Here is a 20,403-nt window from a genome sequence, read left to right as displayed (position 1 = left end):
TCATATTATCCTCGAACGATTAAACATCTCAGCCAAACATAACAAAGAGTCGTGCTGGATGAAGCTAAAGAACGACGATTCGACCGTTTGACGCTCGATACCCCTCACAGTGCGACTTGCATCTTCCAAACACCCCAGCCTCCATCTGTGCCCAAACAAAGCATAGGAACAGGTGCCTTGGCAGCTTCGTCCTTGGTACATAGGTAGGTGAAAAGATATGGGAGGCTCTTGTTCTCTAATAAGTGTATTGAGAGCTGCTACTACGATATAGTCTTGTACCAGTAGACATCCGTAATTTCATCACTCCTCTACAAGTTTTTGTAGTCCTATTCGTAGCCGTCACGTCTTTTCTTGCCATTTACGCGTTGCCTAACATCCAACCTCGAAGCAGGGATTCAAGGCGTTTCCTGGTCAATTGACAAGTCAACGAGCAGAAATGCAGCAGGCTGGGACAGAGCTGTTCGACCAGCGCAGCCCTACCTATAAGTTGCTTCGTTAATCATGCTGTCGTGACGTAATATCGTCCAAATCCTCAGCCTCATTCGTCGGCATTGGCCCTGTCAAAGCTTCAAACTCCTAGCGGCTAGATCTACGGCGCGTTAGCGCCCAGGAACTTGCGGTCAAGTCAGCTGTTCTAGGTCTTTAATAGGTCCTTAACAAACCCACTGCAGGCCTCAAATTCAAGAAATGGAGTCGGCGGTTGACGTGTAAGGCATATGTATAACCTAAATATCAAAGACGCAAGCCTGAGAGCCGTGATCCGATCCGAGGAGAATTTATATATTAAGGCCTCGCTGCTGCTCTTATCCCTTTACCGCTAAATCTCTTGTCAATCTCTAGATCCTCTTGGAAACGTACTTGGCACCTCTCTACGATAGAACAGCAATACTACTTCTGCCAATCCAGTTTAATCCCACAACATAGCTAGGTATTCATTCGCAATGGCTCGAACTAGCGGATCACACTTTGGGCTCCCTCCCTTCTTCCTCATTAGCAATGCATTAATATGGATTTCGGCCGTTATTGTCATGGGAATTCTCTCCTACTTCATCTCTCTAAACAACTATGTTCCCCGTCGTATCATTTACGAAGAAGTCATCGTAAGTCCCAGGAATCTTCTAGTTCTGAGTTCAAACCAGCTAACTTGAATAACTCAATAGTCTGTTCTTACCGTTGTCTTCTTCTTGGTCTCCTTCATTATCGGCTCATATCCGGGTTCTATTCTTATATTCAACGTCATATTCTCGTACCTCTGGCTAGTCGCAGTTGTCTTTACGGCTGAGGATTGGTCATCCGACTATGCTGGCGAGCTCGCTCATACTGTCGAGGCATTTAGCTTCATTGCCTTGTACGTATCCCATATAATTTATGCCTTTGAATCGGTACTGATCTATAACCCAGCTTCTTCCTATTCTTCAATGTTGTCTTCGACTGGCACTACGGCTTCCGTGGACACGTACGCAGCACCTCAGTTGTGTAATGATCTAATGCAAAACGTTAATGAGATATGAGAGACAATTTGTGCATGGTTCATGGGATTATCGAATTGGCAAGTCTTGCGATGACGGTTACATGTTAGGGATAGGAAAAGAGAAACGAGCGTACCTTCCAAGTAGTTAATTACACGACTTGGTGATTTTATAAATATGAATACCCAAGTAACAAATATTATTACGGATACTTAGTTCTAAGAAATAACAAACGTTTCCGGTGTCGAAGTTGACTATCACTATAAACTACAACTAACGTCTATGTCGATACAAATCATAATCTATAGCAAATGGTCTAAAACGAATTCTTTTATTTTTACATAACTCCATGTCTATATTTATCATTGTACACAAAGACTATTTGAATCTATATATCGTCCCCGCATGCTTCTGAGCGTTTTGCCCCCATGAGTAGAAGATCCTGGTTCTTCAGTCCGATGTACATTGCACTTAGCAGGGCTTGCAGGAGTGGGCGTGTGAAGAAACTCGGGTATTTCAATGTGAGTGACCCTCTTTGCGCCCAAGTCTTGAATAGGGGGGCAGGCATGGTGTAAACCGGTATTGATTAGTTTCTCACTGCGGCATTTATAACGAGGTTGGATCCGGCTATCAACGTGCAGAAAGTCCAAATCGTAGGTCTCTGTCCATAGGCCACCTTTACGTTTATCCTCTCGAACTTTCTCGTCTATTTCCACAACATAGGAGACAGCTTTCTCTGAAGCTTTACGATCGGCAGGGCTAGTGCCAAGTGTTTTTGATGCGAGGCGATACGCATCTTGAGCCTCTTGATATCTCTTCATAATCCATAGAGCATGGCCCTTGTAAAGGTAACAGGTCGCAAGAGGAGGGGACTCACAGGCATCTGGGTCGCTGGCGATGAGCAAGGCATCTTGTACCACAGTGAAAGCATCGTCGAGGTCAAATTCGGATGGATTATTCCGGTAGCTGTGAAGCAAAGCGCGACAATGCTGAAGAAGCGAATTTACATGATCCTTATTCTTAACTTTCTCGGTCGTCGTCATGCCAAAGGATGGCATCTTTATGTTGGATGCAGCCATATCTCTAGAGTTAATAGTCTTTTCTATCAGTGGGAGGTATATTAGAATTCAGGTATCAACTAAATCGGATTGGTTGGTGTCTAAATATTGATTAATAGCATTGTTCTAAGGATCTATCCTCTTCCATTGTTTCAATAGCCAACAATTGTCTCTTTCATAATCTAAATCAAGACCACGAGAAACGAATAAAGACGCATGAAAGAAGAACGGAATTTTCCAGTCATAATTCGCGTCTCCGTATCCTACGTTAATCTCTGTCCTTTTTGAACTTGATCTTTAACGAATACAACATTACAGTATCTCAAAGGGGGCTGTTTGTTGCGGATGAGCTGAGGAAGAACACCAAAAACTTCGGGATTAATGCTGTGAGATGAGTACGCCGTTATACCCGTATATACAGCACCGATAGCGAGAACCTCGAATAGACGATGCCAAGGCTAATTAATATTTAATTTATGCATAATATCCAAGATTTTGTAATATCAAGCACGAAAGATATCCGAGACCTCGATCTGACTGCCAAGCTACCTGTCATACCCTCGTATGCACAGTAGTTGCGCACGTAAAGGGATGCCAAGGCGGTGCGGGTAGTTGGGAATACGGTTGACTGTACTCAGCAGAACGGTCCCGCGTAACCGGCTTTTGTTCTCCTCATTTATAAACTTCTAGGCGATCATCTACTTCCCTTGGCCGAGGGGTGCCCCATGGACCCCCAAACTCCCCGTGGGAACCCCGTGGGAACCCCGTACTCTATTTACCAATGGACATATCTCCAATATTAACTCCGCATCCCGAGACACCGGGTGGCGGCCAAGGGGTTCAGATAACGAACCTGTGCGACATGCTTATACCCCGTGCGGCTTTTATAAGTCTAGACTGTACCTTCATGCGTCCTGGGTAGACATCCGACCTGCTTCCCAAACTTTGGGGCTCCGGTATTCAGAAACTCAACAATCACAGAGCGGGTAAAAATATAGAGTATTGTTATTTTTCTAGGTTAAGATCAGTTCTGATGGGTGACCAAATGACAGTTACCGCTCTTGCGGATATCATCAAGACGCAAGCTGAGATTCTCGAGACCAGCCTGCCGCGTCATGCTTACACTGATTATCATGGCGATAAAAGCCTCAGCATCGCGAGGTCGAAACTCCTCGAAGCCTGCGATAAGTTGAACCATCTGGTAACTGGTCCTATTGAATGGTTAGTATCATGAAGGGGAATTATAGAGAATTTCTTTTACGCCCATGATTATATTCCCTCATTGTCTATGGAATTACCTGGCTAACATTTCTTAGTATGTCCCAACAAATCGCGGACTCGTTGACGGATGGTATTCTCGCATAGGGAGCAGTATAGCTAACCTCTAATAGATGTAATGGGCATCGCGCAAGGTCACCGTGTTCACGCAGCACTGCAGTATGTTTGCCACTTCCGGTTAGCATCTTTTGTTCCTGCGGACGGCACGCCCATAACATACGAGGACCTAGCCCGGGCGGCCGGTGTTGATACCTCGCAGTGCACGAGGGTATTACAGCTTCTCATGACGTACCATATTTTCCGCGAACCAGGTACCCGTATCGTCGCGCATAACCGCAACTCCCGTGTTCTGCTCGACGAGGATACCGGTGCTGCCGTCGAATGGCTGACCCAGGAGTCTCTTCGGTCTAGCGCTTTCTTCACCGAGACTCGGGCTATGAGCCGAAGATGGTCTACTGGTACGGCTGGTGGTAGTAGTAACGATATCGCTGCTCCTGCCATCGTTCAAGGTGTGATGAGTAGTGCTCAACAACAGACGGCACTTGACCTCGCATGCGCTGGTATTGAACAACCCACGACCGGTTTCCTCGCGCAGCAGCGTATGAATACCGAGACCTCTATGAAAGCGGACCGGTACGCGCGTGCGATGGCGGGTATGGCCAAGCGGCGGCAGCTCAGTGTGGATCACCTGGTGTCTGGGTATGATTGGGATGCGCTTCCGCCTGGCTCAACCGTCGTCGACGTGGGCGGGGGCAGCGGACACTGCTCGAAAGCAATCGCGTCCTACAGCCCTACGCTGAACTTTGTCGTACAGGATTCAAACACCGCCCTCGCCGAGGAGGTCGACGTAGAGGAGTTAGGAGACCGCCTGAAGTTCATGGCGTACGACTTCTTCAAGCCGCAGACCATTTCGGGAGATGTCTACCTCTTGAGGCGCATATTGCACCACTACTCAGACCAAGATGCAGTGCGTATCTTGCAAGCGCAGTTATGTGGTGCAAGAAGTAAGCCTGATGCCAGAATCGTGGTTATGGATAATATCGCGATACATAGCGGCACGCTGAGCACGCTTGAAGAACGCAAAACTAGGTACGGTGCCTTGCCCAGCATAAGCCGCTAAGCTAATATTGTTTCCTTAGGACCCTTGATATTGCGATGATGGCTCTTTTCAATAGCGTAGAGCGTAACCTCGGCGACTGGAAAGAGCTATTCAAGATGGCCGACCCCAAATTAAAACTTGTCAAAGTCACGAAGCCGCTCGGAAGTGCCCTGGCTGTGATGGAGCTTCGGTTGGAGCAGACCTAGCTGTTCTTCTCCTGTCTTATATGAGCTTGTTTCCTTAGGGCTATCTTTAAGCGTGGGCGTATCTGTTATTGACACGAGGTATGGGTGTCTACATACTCGAGGTCGGGAGATAAGGCAGTGAGGGCTCTTTACAGTCATTATAGGCGTGGAAGATCAAACGGTTTCCATGGGAACATCCAGATTGATTTAAATACTATTAATGTCTGCTTCCTCCTGTATTAGCAGTTAAGTAACTAATGATTGACTTTGCTTGCTATTGACTCTGAAAGGGATTTAATTTTATTTATTTATTCCTAGCATGCTCTGCTTAGGTACCTATCTAGATAACCGCTTTAGACTTATGGACACGCTTAACATACAATAGGCCTATGATGTTATCTCGAGACTTGTATACTTAGGGATCAGATGAGTAGAACTATAGACTTCATCCTTGATGATTCAAGTCTCGTCAGATGTATTGGATAATTGTGATTATGATCGAAATAATCGAGCGAGCATGCACTACAAACGAGCTTCATATGATCATTACGAACCTAACCTAAACGAGGTCAGGCGCAGGTTAGTAGCCAACGTTAGGTTTGTCCCGGGTCATACTATGCACCGTCGTTGATATTTCCTTGCAGAAGTCTATTTCATTTGGTTATTAGGCACTCTAAATTCAAGTTTCATACGCACGTATCTGTAGAGGATCGATAGGCCTCCTAACTCGAGTAATAGCTCAGTCGGTAAAGTATCGGATTCAGCGAACGGTACAATGACCGAAATACGGCGCTATGTATATGGGTCAGTTCAGGCGTACGGTGATGATATCGACTCAAAATGCTTACTTCTAGACAACATGCCCATTTCCTCCCACGACCAAGACACTCCCTTAACCTCGTTCAATTACTCTGCTATGACTACGTCAGTTCCGAGCGGAGCCACTCATTGTAGAGCAATTAAGTAATGAGATCCGCCACGTTCATCGGCATCTCATCGATTTGAGTTGAGTAATACACTAGTCGCCCGTTAGCAATGCACAATATTTGGTAGAGTGATACTCACGCTCGATATCTCTGAGGATTCGGACATCTTCGCTCGTGACGAAGTTGATTGCGACACCCTTCCTGCCAAAACGACCGCTTCGACCGATACGATGGATGTAGTTCTCTCGGTTGCTGGGCAAATCATAGTTGATCACTAAGCTAACCTGCTGGACGTCGATACCGCGAGCCCAAACATCTGTCGATATTAAAACTCTGCTGTTGCCCTGTCTAAAGTCTTGCATAATACTGTCGCGTTCCTTCTGAGGCATGTCTCCATGCATGCTACTGACGGTAAAGTTGGCCTCGCGCATCTTGTCGGTCAGCCAATCTACCTTTCGTCGGGTGTTGCAGAAGATGACGGCTTGGGTAATAGTGAGGGTGTCGTAAAGATCGCATAGCGTGTCGAACTTCCAGTCTTCCTTCTCGACAGCAATGAAATACTGCTTGAGGCCTTCAAGCGTCAACTCGTCACGCTTAACCAGAATACGGACAGGGTCGGTCATAAACTTGGTCGTCATGTCTAGGACATCGTAAGGGAGCGTAGCTGAGACGACAACAACTTGGGTCGCAGGGGGCAGGTATCTATAAACGTCGTAGATCTGCTCGCGAAAGCCTTGGTTGAGCAACTCATCTGCCTCGTCGAGCACGAGCATCTTGATCTGGCGGGTTCGCAGATGACGGCGGCGAATCATGTCTGCCACGCGACCAGGGGTACCAGAGACAATATGCTGACCGTAGTCGAGTTTTCGGATATCTTCCCCGACGTTTGTTCCACCAATGCAAGCGTGACATTGAACATTCATGTAATCGCCTAGGGCCATCACAACAGACTGGATCTGAGTGGCGAGTTCCCGGGTCGGGGAGAGGACGAGGGCTTGGGTCTCGCGGATCGCAGTATCGATCACTTGAAGCATAGAAATGGAAAAGGTAGCAGTCTTTCCGGTACCAGATTGCGCCTGAGCAATGGTGTCGCGCCCCTTACAGATTTGGACAATAGCTCGAGACTGGACAGCAGAGGGAGACTCATAACCATACGCGTAGATACCACGAAGGAGATTCTCTGTATAGATAGAACGATTGTTAATATTTCCCCGAAGAGAAGAATTGGCGATATATAATTAGATGGATAGCCTTACCCTTCAATGACATGGACTCAAAGGTTGGGTGCACTGTGACCTCTTTCGAAGTGGAAAATTCCATCTTCTCGTCGGCGCGACGATCGATACCACCTCCTTCCGCCATGGTGAATGTTATGTATGGTATATGGTATGTGGAATTGATCTGGTCGCGTGGATTTTGATGTAAGGAAACGCAAACACAAGCTGATCAATTCGCAGTTGAGGAAATTGAGTTTGATGTTATCAAGAATTTTATGGAGCCTTAAACACACCGTTAACAGCTACCTAGTTAGCGAATTCCTGTATAATCTGTGGCTAAAAACGTACTAAAATATGCAATAGCTAGAGGCGGTTGACCCACTTGAATGCGCTATCTGAATGTACAAAGTACCTAATCTTTAGTGCTGTGGCGACGTGAACTTGGGGAACGCGATCTAATTGGCCTTTAACAAATTCAACTTCAATGGAAGCTCTACCGATTTTCGATCAGCCTCGTTATCATTCTTTTCCCATGTTGAAATTCCCATCTTCCTTTTAGCTCCCAGCAATCTTCCTCTTATAGCATCAATTCAATCACTACAAAGCTTGCAATAGCTTTAGCCGAGTTAAGATGCTGTTAGAAGAGCAAAGGTTCTTGCACGAGGACCTGGAACGCCTCGAGCAGGGCGTCGCGGATCGAATTGGCGATGAGCCTAAACATGTTAGTACCCCATAGATTTACACGTGAGTAATATTTTGCTAACTATATGCTTCAGATACGAGACCGTCTGGCGCGAGACCATCAAATAGCACAATTTCTTGACCGTATATCGTCGCAATCTACCAGACTCCTGACCATCTACCGCGATGTGGACGGAACAAGATCGCGCGAGATCCAACAGATCGGCAGCGGTGATCCGATGGAGGAATTCTATAAGCAGCTAGCCGATATCAAGAGGTTCCATACCAAGTATCCCAACGAACCTGTCGAGAATCTTGAGCGCGCGTACCGACCTAAAAAAGGACCCGATGCCGATTCTGAGCCTAGCATCGTAGATACTCTGTTCACCGGCGAGGAAGCATTTGGCCGTTTCTTTGATCTACATATCTGCCACGAGATGTACCTCAACCTTCCCAACGCCAAGAGATTAAGCTATCTCCAATACTTGGACTCGTTTGACAACTTCGCGCCTGGTGCCGGCGGGCTAAAGAGATCCGAGAAGCTGACTGAACAATACTTCAAATACGTTAACCAGCTCGCTCTGGATCTCGAGGCTTTCATGAGGAAGACGAGGCCATTGGAAAATATCGACAAGGTGATTACCGACTTCGATAAAGAATTTGATTCTGCTTGGGAGCAGGATGAAATTGCGGACTGGAAGGAGGATGAGAACGGAAAGCCTAGCAGCGCTGCGGCGCAGGCATCCGCAGCCGAAGCCGTGTGGTGCAGCGACTGCGAGAGAGGATTCAAGAACGAAAACGTATATAAGGGGCACCTTTCGGGCAAGAAACATGTCAGAGCAGCGGCGGAGCGCGCGCAGAGATTACAAGGCGGGTTTGAAGAGGATGGAAGCGAGCCTCACGATACCAACAATGGAAATACATTGGCGCAACGACTAAAAGAGCGCGCCATCGCGGAAAGGGAATTCCGAGTAAAGCGCCTGGCCAGTGCGATGAGTACCGAACGAAGCGACACAAAAGTGAATGTCGAGCGAAAGCAAGGTATGACGGAGCGTGAAAGGCAGCAGGAGCTAGAGAATTTGTTCAGCGCTACAGCAACTACGTCGAATCCTAAAGACGCCGAGGATGGGGAGGACAACGATGACGAGGATAAAATTTACAACCCGCTTAAGCTGCCACTCGCTTGGGATGGCAAGCCTATTCCATTTTGGCTGTACAAACTTCACGGTCTCGGCGTCGAGTTTCCCTGTGAGATCTGTGGTAACTTTGTGTATATGGGGAGGAGAGCTTTCGACAAGCACTTCAACGAGGCGCGTCATATATATGGCCTGAAATGTTTAGGAATCACGAACACGAGCCTCTTCCGAGACATTATAGGAATCGATGAGGCGTTAAGGTTATGGGAGAAGATACAAAAGGAAAAGCGCAAGGACAAGGTGGATGACGGGAGCGTGGTGCAGATGGAAGATGCCGAAGGCAATGTCATGCCGGAGAAGGTCTACTACGATTTGCAGAAGCAGGGTCTATTGTAAAAGTAGGTGTAATGAATAATACCTGGCGGCTTTTAAAATTGCTGCGTGGTTAGTAATATTGGCGATACCATCTCTCGCAAGGTACCTAAGATTAAATTGTACATCTATAAATATTACTCTGTATTGCTCTTTAGGAGGAAGATGGTTATGCTGAAGCCCATAGCCATTGTCATGTATATCATGTAACTAGGTACCTAATCGTACATGTTGAATCGGTTGGTTGAGGTCGTGCAGCTAGCCCAGTTCGTTAAACGTTAACCCCACACCCCACTAGTTTAAACCTTATCCCTCAGTCTGTGACGTCTTCGGGACTGTACAATGTAAATAATGAATATTTATTACCATTTCTTTAAAATATTCGTAGTATAAGGTACCCGTCGAAATCTGTGGCGGAAGCAAAATCAGCAGGCACCTCAAAATCATCTACCGAATGAGCTACGTGTGATAGATATAGAACTAACCTAGTACCTTGCTACGAGTGTTTGTCTTATCTCACCACTAGAAATTCGAAGCCTCATTAAGACGCGCCAAACCGAACAGAAATGTCTACCTTAGCGAAACCCATCCCTCCATTATATACCGTCTATATATTACGTTCGACCATCCGCAACGCCTCATTATATATTGGTTCGACGCCTAATCCGCCACGGCGGCTTAAGCAACACAACGGTGAGGTGAAAGGTGGCGCCGCACGCACATCGAGGAGCAAGCTAAGACCGTGGGAGATGGTCGGTCTCGTATCAGGCTTCCCTGGAATGGTAGCTGCCTTGAAATTTGAGTATGCAATCCGAGTTAGAGGGTCATCACGTTTTCCATGTGCAAGCTGACCGTCCCCTAGATGGGCTCTTACCAATCCCCACGTTTCACTACATATTCCATCTACATCTCGTATATCCACTGCGGCGGGCAGGAAACGGAATGGCCGTCCTAGGCGTCCACGGCATACCCTATCATCTATTCTATCCAACCTACATCTTCTCCTACGCGTTCCTAGTTTCTCAAGATGGCCTCTGAATTTACACTTCTTCGTACCTGAGGTTCACAAAGCTTGGAATAAATGGTGTGATACGGTAGATGAGCCTCTTCGGGATACAGTTCGGGTGTTAACTGATTTCAACCCGACGAGAGCCAGTCAGAGAAATGGTGAGAGCTCTGACACTGAGGATGAGTTAGAGCAGCTTTGGGGTATCCATGCTCTACCACTCGACTACGCTCCGATGAGGACCTATGTAATGAAGACACAGTCTATTTATGACTTCGAGAGGGAAGGTGACTGCATAGTCTGTCAAGAACACCTTGATCCGGGCAAGGGCCTCTACGCAACATGCTCAAATACCGATTGTGAGGGCACCGGGCATATATCATGCTGGAGCAGACACATACTTGGAAAAGAGGCCGGCGAGAACATCATACCTATATCTGGACGCTGTCCAAGGTGCAAAGGCGAAGTAGTGTGGGCTGATCTCATGAAGGAGATGAGCTTGAGAATAAGAGGGACTAAGGAGATTGAGAAGCTGCTTAAGAAACCTAGAAAGCGAAAGACGCGAGCTGAGTCTAATATATAATTGCGATCCCTTTTGAGCTATAGACCTTTGTAGATCCCCCGGTTTTTATAGCGAGGTGTTGGGTGTCATTAGAAGAGACCGGGAACGAATACTTTGTGTTTGTTTATTCTAACCACCTGAACATAACCAAATTTGAGTACTTGTAACTGGGGATGAAATTTCATCGTTTCTATTCGAACCCTTGGTATAATAAACCCCAGCGTCTACGACGCGAAAATACCTCGAACGAATATTGATGTGCTATCCCCCGCAAAAAGCAGACCCCCTTTTTACCCTTTTTATGGTCGACGAGACCCAAAACTGTTCGTTACTCGGCTACGCTGGACCTTTCCCATCTGTAAGTGCTCGCGTGGTATTCCCGTCATGCAGGGCAGGGATCTAGGTCCATATTTTCAAACGTCACTCCTATACTATTGGTTAGTTAGACGACTCATTGGCCCTGATCCTTGCAAGTTTGTCTGCGAATATCAATTCAATTTTTCCTGTTCTTTCTTTTCTTTTAAACTGGCGCATGTTGACCAACCTCGCCGACCAATTCTCCAACAGCGAATCCAAGCTGTTGATTTCGACCTTTCGGACCGCAGAATATCTCGGCTACGACTAGTGCTTAGAATCCCCGCACAACGGGCATTTGTCAGATCATTAATGCAAAATAGGTAGGTTTAGCAAGACGAATAATACGTGAGGAAATTATGTAAGAGAACAAACAGCCACAGAATAAAGCCACCGAATACACGCGTAGGTAGGTACATAATTGATCAACCTTGGTATTACCTATCATATAAATTTACGTATTCTTAATAGCTTCGGCGTAATCCGTGCAGCCTCGTTCCAGTTCATGGGGAAGCAGATGACATGCATTCGATATTATTTACCTTCCACACTAGGACCGACTTTTACTTTTTAACCGTCGGCTGCGATCTTATATAATTTTGCTGCTCTATTCATCTTGCTTTGACTTCGAGCGGGTAATATACCGCTGATCTTTTGGTTTGCTGGGGTCGAAGTGATCCCCGACAATTTGATTCCGGTCTGTTTCCGATTTCTACGCTCGATTATAGATCTCACGATCCTGAGATGATACACCGACAATCTTAGATTGTCTAGGCCTAGGGTCCGGAATACACCTTAGGTACCTACTTGATCTATACAAATGGGCTGCCGCACTAATATAGATTTATATGTAGCTGTATAATTCTGTATAATTCATAGCGTGACCGCATGTTCGTAGTTAGTGTTCAGTAACTTGGTCGTATAAAGTTTGCGCATCGTACCATCTACCTCGTCTCTCTTTGACTTCAAGAGTGTCAGCCCGCATTCATTTCTTGCGCATAAGCTATATTGAGCAAAGTGGATGACAGAACTTCCGCCTCTCCGGGACAAGCGCTAATATTCAAGCCTACATAACCTAACCTATAAAGTTCATACTATCGACCCTTCGTTATCAAAGCGAGTGAAAGTGCGCAACAGGTTATATACATGCTCGGGTTACAATGGTCACATGGGTTGGTCCACTAATTTATGCGAAGAGGGAGGGAAATGGAAATGGAAATGAGAATTAAAGCTTAAAGGCGATGTTGGATGGAACATTCAAAAGTCTGCTGTTAGGTATATGTACCTCACATGCAACACTATAATATAGCTATATGCCGGTACAAGTACGCAAGTCCAGCACGCTGCGGTGTTAGATACCTGATGCGGAACCGTATTAGATGGGAATTTCAATGCGTACAGAATGAAGTCTATCGGCACCCTGCACAAAAGTACCTAACCTAACGTACCTGTAGGTACATACATACAGATATGGTGGCTTGGATCCACTTTGTTCTTTAAATGGGTCTGGGCGTAAAATCCCGACGACAGCTACGAGTCGCATCCACCCACATCATATCCACCTCTACCTCTTCTTTCTGCTTTTCCAATCCCAATTTACGTACACTATTCAAGCCGCGCCTGCGTGACCCCCCGTCCCGTTTCTCTCGCCTCTGTTTTAAACGGAGGTTAAGAGGCTTTTGAGTAACCTGACCACCCCATGGTTCCACCGTACCAAACAGACCTAACTTACCCATTCCGCTCCATCCAATCTGCTAGTACATTTTCCGTTCTACTTACACGACTATTGTTCATACCTTCCACCCATATCTCCATACTTGACATCTCAAAACTAAACTTCCCTCTTCTCAATCTAATATGCAACCTTCCTCGACTTAACCATCCCCCTCTAATTTACACTTATCAGAAAACGAACCTTCTCACTCATCAGCTCATTGAGTGTCATATCTGTTCGGCTTTTATATTTGGCCGCTAATGATTTCACTAATTTAGCAATTGGGAATATTCGAGGTTGCGCCGTGGCGGTTGAAGTGCGATACGGACCAGGACACCGGATCGGCAGCACTGTTTTACCTGATTTGTCGTTGATCAAATTAGGATCCCTTGGTTGTGTATTCTGACCAGGTCCCATACTCACCTCGCTTCTTGAGCACGTATCGCGGTTTTCCACTACGTCAACACGGTACCGACACCCCACACGATCCGAACGACGATATCTGGTCGAGCAGCATTTCGCCCCTTCGACGCTAACCACCTCCTGCTATCTTCAGCGGTGGCTCCATCACGACCACGGTAGGACATTCATGCGATGCACGTACAGCTCACCCTTCTTGTGACAGCCTCACACTTCGCACCACTTGGCGGTGGTCGGCATACGTAGCCTACTATTACTCACTCTAGGACTGTTGGGAACACCGTCTGAATCAACCTTCCAGCGTTATTGTACGCCGTGAATCATGGTTTCCACCCCCTCCGTCAGCCATAACGGCGGCGTTGGAGGCGTTAATAGTGCAAATGCTAGCTCGAGAGCTTCGCCTGCAGTCGGCGCCGCCAATTCCGCAGGCCATACCTCGTCATCCAATGGCGCGAAATCCAAGACCCAGGTCAACTCGAACGGCTATCACCCAACCAACCCCCCAGTCCCTCTCAGCTCGATGCGTAGTGCCCCGCTAGACCTTACATCGGTCGAGAGAAGGGGTCAGCCGACGGCCGGCCGGGAGTCATCTAAGCAGAATAGGTTGTACGGCCTCGAGGAAGCACCAACCTACCGACCGACTGAAGAAGAATGGAAAGATCCGTTCGAGTACGTTCGCAAGATAACTCCCGAAGCCCGCCAGTACGGTATCTGCAAGGTCATCCCTCCCGACTCGTGGAACCCCGATTTCGCGATTGATACCGAGGTGAGTCTATAAATATCCCAATCGGTACAATGAGAGCGTATTGCGGTGGTTTTCCATCTTATAGAGTCTACGCATCTCGATAGCGTCTCCATTCGTACTGATAGCCTACAGAAATTCCACTTTAGGACACGAAAGCAGGAATTGAATTCGGTCGACGGCCGTGAGTTATCCGCAGCAAGATACTACAAATGATTCCGTGGCCTTTGTCATTAACATGTAGATGCTAGGTACGCGAGCGAATCTAACATATCTGGATGCCCTTGCAAAATACCATAAGCAGCAAGGAACCAACCTGAATCGATTGCCATACGTGGATAAGAAGCCCCTCGACCTATACAAGCTTAAGAAAGCCGTCGAATCTCGTGGGGGGTTTGAAAAAGTCTGCAAGACCAAGAAATGGGCGGAAATTGGCAGAGATCTGGGTTACAGCGGGAAAATAATGTCGTCACTATCGACGTCTCTCAAGAACTCATACGATCGATGGCTTACTCCGTACGAGAATTATCTACGCCAAGCAAAACCGGGAGTCTATCAACAGTTGGAGTATGAATATGGCGGGCCATTAACCCCTAGCCCGGCACCCAGTCCGATAAAGAGGTCGGCTATGAATACGCCGTCCAGTCTACGAGCAGAATCGCCTGCTCGACACGCGAGCGACATCCTCCAACAGAGTCTGAATGTCCCGAAGCAAGAAGCTGATCGCGATACTATTATGGCGGATGCGCCGGCCGTTACTTCGCAACCTTCGTCCGGCGGGTTTACCGCTATCAACTCTGGTGGGTTTACGGCGGTGAACAGCGGGTTTACGAGCGTCAACCGACCTACTCCAACAGATCCCAAAGGCTTCACTCCGCCCCCGAAGCATCATGGAAGCCCACATCTATCTGCTAAAAACACCCCAGATTTTCGACCGTCCGGACTCGGCCCCGCCACGGCCCTAAAGCGCCAACTTAGCTCCGACAGCTTAGATTCAGCGAAAAAGGACAACGGTACCGATAGGGACGATTCGGAGAATGGTAGTAGAAGGAGTAAAAGGCTCAAGAAAGGTACGTATTTTCGTAGTAACCCCTCATTGTCCTTAGTTCACCTACTATTCGAATCCTTTTATTACATGCTTTTCGTTCACTTCATGAGTTTCAACTCACCCTCTATTTTCATCATGATATCACTGTTGCGTTTACCTTCGTCGTCAGTGTCGTATCGTTTCCTTTGTGGTGTGTTCTCCATTAGTGGGGCCGCAATTGTGCAGGGTCTCAATTATGCGCCTTGCCGTGCAGCAATGCACAACAGGGGCGGAGACCTTACAATGGCTGTTCTGGTCCTTTGAAGTCGATGATTGGTTCGATCGCTTGTGAAACTAATGCAGGTCGGCCTCTAGAAAACGTCCCTACCGTAGCTGGTTCGCATATGTCAGTATTCCGACCTTCGGCTCCCAGAATACCAGTCTCTCGGGACGAATCGTCAAGTCCTAGCGAGGTAAGAATTCTATAGTCTACTTTCGTAGTGCGTAGTATTTTTGTTGACCGTATAGAAATGCGAGGTGTGTGGCAAAGGTGACGAGGCGGGCCACATAGCCGTGTGCGAATCCTGCGACCATGGATATCACGGTGCTTGTTTGGACCCCCCTATAAAGCATAAACCGGATACCGAGTGGAACTGTCATCGATGTCTCGTCGGCGACGGCCAATTCGGGTTCGAAGAAGGTGGATTATACTCGCTCAAGCAATTCCAAGAGAAGGCTGCGGATTTCAAGCAAGCATACTTCGAGAACCGTATGCCCTACGACCCCGTACTCAAATGCTCAAGACCGGTAACGGAAGACGACGTGGAAAAGGAATTCTGGAGGCTCGTCACCAGCACCGAGGAAACGGTCGAGGTGGAATACGGCGCGGACATTCATTGCACGACCCACGGCTCTGGCTTCCCCACGGCCGAGCGCAACCCGTGCGATCCCTACTCTACTGACCCTTGGAATTTGACCGTCATGCCTCTGCACTCGGAGAGTCTCTTCCGCCATATCAAATCTGACATCTCAGGCATGACTGTTCCGTGGGTCTACGTCGGCATGATATTCTCGACGTTTTGTTGGCACAACGAGGACCACTTTGCCTACTCGATTAATTACCAGCACTTCGGAGCGACCAAGACCTGGTATGGTATTCCGGCCGAGGACACCGAGAAGTTTGAGAATGCCATGAAGGAGGCAGTACCGGAACTTTTCGAAACGCAGCCGGACCTCTTGTTTCAGCTCGTCACGCTTCTTACGCCCGAGCAGCTTCAGAAGGCGGGCGTCCGCGTTTACGCTCTCGACCAGCGGGCGGGCCAGCTCGTCCTCACGTTTCCTCAAGCTTACCATGCCGGCTTCAATCACGGGTTTAACTTTAACGAGGCTGTCAATTTTGCGCCGTTCGATTGGGAGCCATACGGCCTCGCCGGCGTGGAGCGGTTACAGCAGTTCCGGAGACAGCCGTGCTTCTCACACGACGAGCTGTTATGGACGGCAGCAGAAGGTACGAGTTTAGGATTGACAATCCAGACTGCGAGGTGGCTCGCGCCGGCCCTCGAGAGGATTCACAAGCGAGAACTCGACCAGCGAAAGGAATTCATCGCAAAGCACCAAGAAGATGGCCACGGGTCTTGCGCGCTGGTAGAAGAATCCGACGGACATTGTTCCCTAGCTTTCGAGGTGTCTACCGAAGACGTTCCCGAGGAGGAGTACCAATGTGCTTACTGCAAGTGTTATGCTTACCTGTCAAGATTCAAGTGCCTCCAATCCGGCAAAGTCCTATGCATTCAGCACGCCGGGCAGCACGCCTGTTGCGATACCCCCGAACCCGAGCGTTACGCAGGTGACCACCACAAGCTATATTTTCGCAAGACAAACGAGGAACTCGACGAGACGTACCGAAAGGTGGCAGACAAGGCTAACATGCCGGAAGCGTGGGAGGAGAAGTACGAGAAACTTCTCGACGAAGGAGGGAAGCCAGCGCTAAAAACGCTGCGAGCCCTTCTCAGTGAGGGTGAACGAATACCGTACGACCTCCCCTCCTTGCCAGCACTCAGGGAATTCGTTGACCGCTGTAACGAATGGGTCGAAGAGGCGACTAATTATACGGTGCGAAAACAGCAGAATCGCCGTAAAAATGACAAGGTCTGGCAGAGCGGATTACGAAAGTCCATCGGCAGTTCATCCCAGGAGCAGAGAGAACGCGAACTCCGCCGAGTCGAAAACATCTACCGCCTGATCGACGATGCGGAACACATTGGTTTCGACTGCCCCGAGATCCAGCAGCTGCAAGAACGTGCCAACGCCATCAGAAACTTCCAGAAGAACGCCGAACAATTCTTGGAACGCGGTTGCGGACAAGAGTCTATCGAGGAGCTGATAGAGGAGGGACGCGCGTTTAATGTCGACATGCCGGAGCTCGACAAGCTGTCCGAGATCTTGGAGCAGACGAAGTGGAACGCCAAGGCCAAGTCCAATAGAGGAATGTTCTTGACGCTGAAAGATGTCAGGGAGCTGCTCGAAGAAGGTACCCGATTGGAAATCCCCTTATACAATGATAACATGAGGTATTTTGGCGAAAAGTACCAGGCGGGTACGCAATGGGAAACCAAAGCAAAAGAGCTCATCAACGCGGAGGTGGTCCATTATCCGCAGCTAGAGGCCCTCTCGAACCAGGTCCAAGTAAATACCCTCCCCGTGACGGCAGAGACTTTAGCCGCCGTCGACCAAATCCTGCACAAGCAGCGGGAAGCTCATCGTCAGATCATCGATCTCACGGAGCGTTCGAAGGATCCCGACTATAAGAAGAGGCCGAAGTACGCAGAGGTGGTTGAAATCATGAAGAAGCTCGAAGATCTCAACTCGAAGCCGACCGGGACCCTCGATCTCGAAAAGGAGCAGAGGCGTCACGAGGATTGGATGCGAAAGGGGAAGAAGCTTTTCGGGAAGACCAACGCGCCACTGCACATTCTGAAGTCGCACATGGACTACGTGCTAGAACGCAACCTGGCATGTTTCGACATTCGAAACGATACCCCTCGGCTACCGGCCGAACCTGCTTCCAGAGCAGCTAGCGAGGAGAGAGGCGAGGGTAAGATTATACGGACCGCATGGGACGTGAACGACCCAGCTCTAGTAGAAGTGTTTTGCATCTGCCGCCGTATCGAGGCTGGCATGATGATCGAATGCGAACTATGTCACGAATGGTACCACGGAAAGTGTCTGAAGATCGCCCGAGGGAAGGTTAAGGAGGATGACAAGTACACCTGTCCTATCTGCGATTGGCGAGTGAAAATTCCTCGGGATGCCGCGCGGCCTAAGCTCGAGGATCTTCTCGCTTGGCAGGAAGAGATTCCCAACCTACCTTTCCAGCCCGAAGAAGAGGAGGTGCTGAAAAAGATAATCGACAACGCGCAGAAGTTCCGAGACCACATAGCAGCCTTCTGCAATCCAGTGCTCGCGACCGCAGCCGAAGCCGGTACCCAAAGATTTTACTTGCGAAAAATCGAGGGTGCCGAGATTCTCCTGTCCTTCGAAACCAACTTCTTCCGACAGGAACTACATAAATGGAACCCGGTGGCACCTGAGCCGCCTCCTGTGCTGGACGTTTCCAAGAGCACGCGTAAACCACGACCTACAAAGTTGCAGAAGATGCTAGCGCAGTATGGTGTTGACGATCCCGATGACCTCCCAGAGAATATGAAGAGCAAGGCAAACAGTCTAAAGCGCAAGGCCATGAACGCCGAGGCTGCTGCCAAGGCCGCAGCAGCGTCAGGCAGTAGCCTTGCCCCCCCGAACGCAACTAGTCCGTCCTCGCACTCTTTTGCTTCCGGTGCCTACTTTTCTCGGAATTCGCAGCCGTCCACTCCGGCCAACGCGCATCCGCAGCAGCGGTCCAACTCGGTGTCGTCTAGCCGGCCGGGATCGTCGCTTCGACCTGACGGTATAGACGTGAACAGCGCCGCCAGTTTGCATCCGGACTTCTTCCTATCCGCCAGCAGCGGTCCTGGTCCTCAGCTAATCGCACCGGATTCGTCTCTGACGCTAGAGGAACGTCTACAACACGGGCAAGATGATGGCTTCAACCTGCAGACGGAGGACGGCGTGGACAAGGCCCTTGAATATCTACGCCGTACCGAGACCGGGCGTAAGCGGGCCGAACAGCTCTTCGGGTCCGAAGTGTGGAGTCATAGCCACGATCACGCATTTTCTAGCAGACAAAATATTGGCCAGGGTCAACAGGAAGACGATAAAGACGTAGACAAGATGTTCTTAGATCTTACTAATGCGGATGACGACGAGGACGCTAAGAAAGAGAGGCAACGCGAAAGGGAGCGATTGAGCGTCACGGCCGAGAGTTTCGAAGCGGAGCGAAACGCGCTGGACATGGAAGACTCGGACTGAACTTGACCAGACGATTGCTCCAGACGATTGCTTACGTATGAGATGTATCCTTTTGATATCAGATTCGGTTGGGCCGATACTTTTAACACCAGCACATTGGCCACAAAATTTCCCTACGGCGTATCGGAAAGCATTTATTTGTGCTATATTCGTCATCAGCATAGAGGGAGCCTGTGCGTTATCAGATATAGAGGCGTTGTTGCGGTTTGAGTCGCAGACGAAGATTCCTCTTTCCTCGTGTACCATTAGAGGATACTAGGGGTATAAAAAGCCCGACTACACACACTATTGCATTAGATAGGCGTTGCGTTTTAGGTCTTGGTCCGGTATACCACAGGCACTCAGTTTCAACGGAAAGGAGTCGGGATGGAGGACCGATACCTTGCTTAGCTAGGCACAGCTACTTGTTTTAAATTTTCGCTTCTGCATGAGTCTTTTCAATTTGGTTTGATGGTGACCTGTTTGTCCAGTCATACCTTGTAAGGTGCAAGGAGGTGTTGCCTTGGTCGCTTACGTGGCCTAGTTGTGTTACTCCTTAAGATACCTAATAAACGTGAATAACCAGTCGAGTATTTGTGCAACCTTGTATGAGCTGTGGGTGACTTGATTAAGTGACTTGATTTACTAAGTGAGCTCACGCATGATTAACCCTGACTTATACACATTCTTGATAAGATGCTTCGTATTGTACCTGACAGCAGTCCCTCGTCATAGCTCTTTTCGTCCTTTTCCGTCGAGTCCGTATCTGCT

At 48.5% G+C, this 20,403-nt stretch overlaps 7 protein-coding genes across 7 annotated transcripts; 5 read left to right on the top strand and 2 right to left on the bottom strand.

The window, feature by feature from the left end:
- Nucleotides 1-571: 571 nt before the first annotated feature.
- On the top strand, nt 572-1,548 carry F4813DRAFT_298804 (uncharacterized protein). Its single transcript, XM_049240736.1, has 3 exons — nt 572-1,100; nt 1,161-1,348; nt 1,402-1,548. Exons 1-3 carry the CDS (start codon nt 942-944, stop codon nt 1,478-1,480), a joined length of 426 nt encoding a protein of 141 aa, XP_049102570.1. The 5' UTR covers nt 572-941; the 3' UTR covers nt 1,481-1,548.
- Nucleotides 1,549-1,831: 283 nt separating this feature from the next.
- F4813DRAFT_400747 (uncharacterized protein) lies at nt 1,832-2,571 on the bottom strand (the record flags this gene model as incomplete). Its single annotated transcript, XM_049248308.1, has 1 exon — nt 1,832-2,571. Exon 1 carries the CDS (start codon nt 2,546-2,548, stop codon nt 1,832-1,834), a length of 717 nt encoding a protein of 238 aa, XP_049102569.1. The 5' UTR covers nt 2,549-2,571.
- A 276-nt stretch (nt 2,572-2,847) lies between these two features.
- F4813DRAFT_350418 (S-adenosyl-L-methionine-dependent methyltransferase) lies at nt 2,848-5,424 on the top strand. The gene is made up of 3 exons (XM_049242304.1): nt 2,848-3,747; nt 3,919-4,894; nt 4,945-5,424. Exons 1-3 carry the CDS (start codon nt 3,561-3,563, stop codon nt 5,108-5,110), a joined length of 1,329 nt encoding a protein of 442 aa, XP_049102568.1. The 5' UTR covers nt 2,848-3,560; the 3' UTR covers nt 5,111-5,424.
- F4813DRAFT_350412 (DEAD-domain-containing protein) lies at nt 5,425-7,510 on the bottom strand. The gene is made up of 4 exons (XM_049242303.1): nt 7,272-7,510; nt 6,155-7,195; nt 5,938-6,107; nt 5,425-5,881 (listed from the first exon to the last, which is right to left on the bottom strand). The coding sequence occupies exons 1-3, from the start codon at nt 7,375-7,377 to the stop codon at nt 6,049-6,051; spliced, it is 1,206 nt and encodes a 401-aa protein (XP_049102567.1). The 5' UTR covers nt 7,378-7,510; the 3' UTR covers nt 5,425-5,881; nt 5,938-6,048.
- A 190-nt stretch (nt 7,511-7,700) lies between these two features.
- F4813DRAFT_400741 (uncharacterized protein) lies at nt 7,701-9,445 on the top strand (the record flags this gene model as incomplete). The annotated part of the gene is made up of 2 exons (XM_049248307.1): nt 7,701-7,953; nt 8,009-9,445. The coding sequence occupies exons 1-2, from the start codon at nt 7,864-7,866 to the stop codon at nt 9,443-9,445; spliced, it is 1,527 nt and encodes a 508-aa protein (XP_049102566.1). The 5' UTR covers nt 7,701-7,863.
- A 313-nt stretch (nt 9,446-9,758) lies between these two features.
- On the top strand, nt 9,759-11,192 carry F4813DRAFT_298729 (uncharacterized protein). The gene is made up of 2 exons (XM_049240733.1): nt 9,759-10,223; nt 10,284-11,192. The coding sequence occupies exons 1-2, from the start codon at nt 9,988-9,990 to the stop codon at nt 11,008-11,010; spliced, it is 963 nt and encodes a 320-aa protein (XP_049102565.1). The 5' UTR covers nt 9,759-9,987; the 3' UTR covers nt 11,011-11,192.
- Nucleotides 11,193-13,799: 2,607 nt separating this feature from the next.
- Nucleotides 13,800-19,888, top strand: F4813DRAFT_400739 (jumonji superfamily protein; the record flags this gene model as incomplete). Its single annotated transcript, XM_049248306.1, has 5 exons — nt 13,800-14,243; nt 14,355-14,403; nt 14,471-15,289; nt 15,610-15,719; nt 15,775-19,888. The coding sequence occupies 5 exons, from the start codon at nt 13,800-13,802 to the stop codon at nt 19,651-19,653; spliced, it is 5,301 nt and encodes a 1,766-aa protein (XP_049102564.1). The 3' UTR covers nt 19,654-19,888.
- Nucleotides 19,889-20,403: the final 515 nt, after the last annotated feature.

This window comes from Daldinia decipiens, assembly GCF_022478715.1.
Source record: "Daldinia decipiens strain CBS 113046 unplaced genomic scaffold F4813scaffold_6, whole genome shotgun sequence".
Taxonomy (NCBI): Eukaryota; Fungi; Ascomycota; class Sordariomycetes; order Xylariales; family Hypoxylaceae; genus Daldinia; species Daldinia decipiens.
Note: the sequence above shows the minus strand (reverse complement) of the source record. Positions and strands in the feature narration are given on the sequence as shown.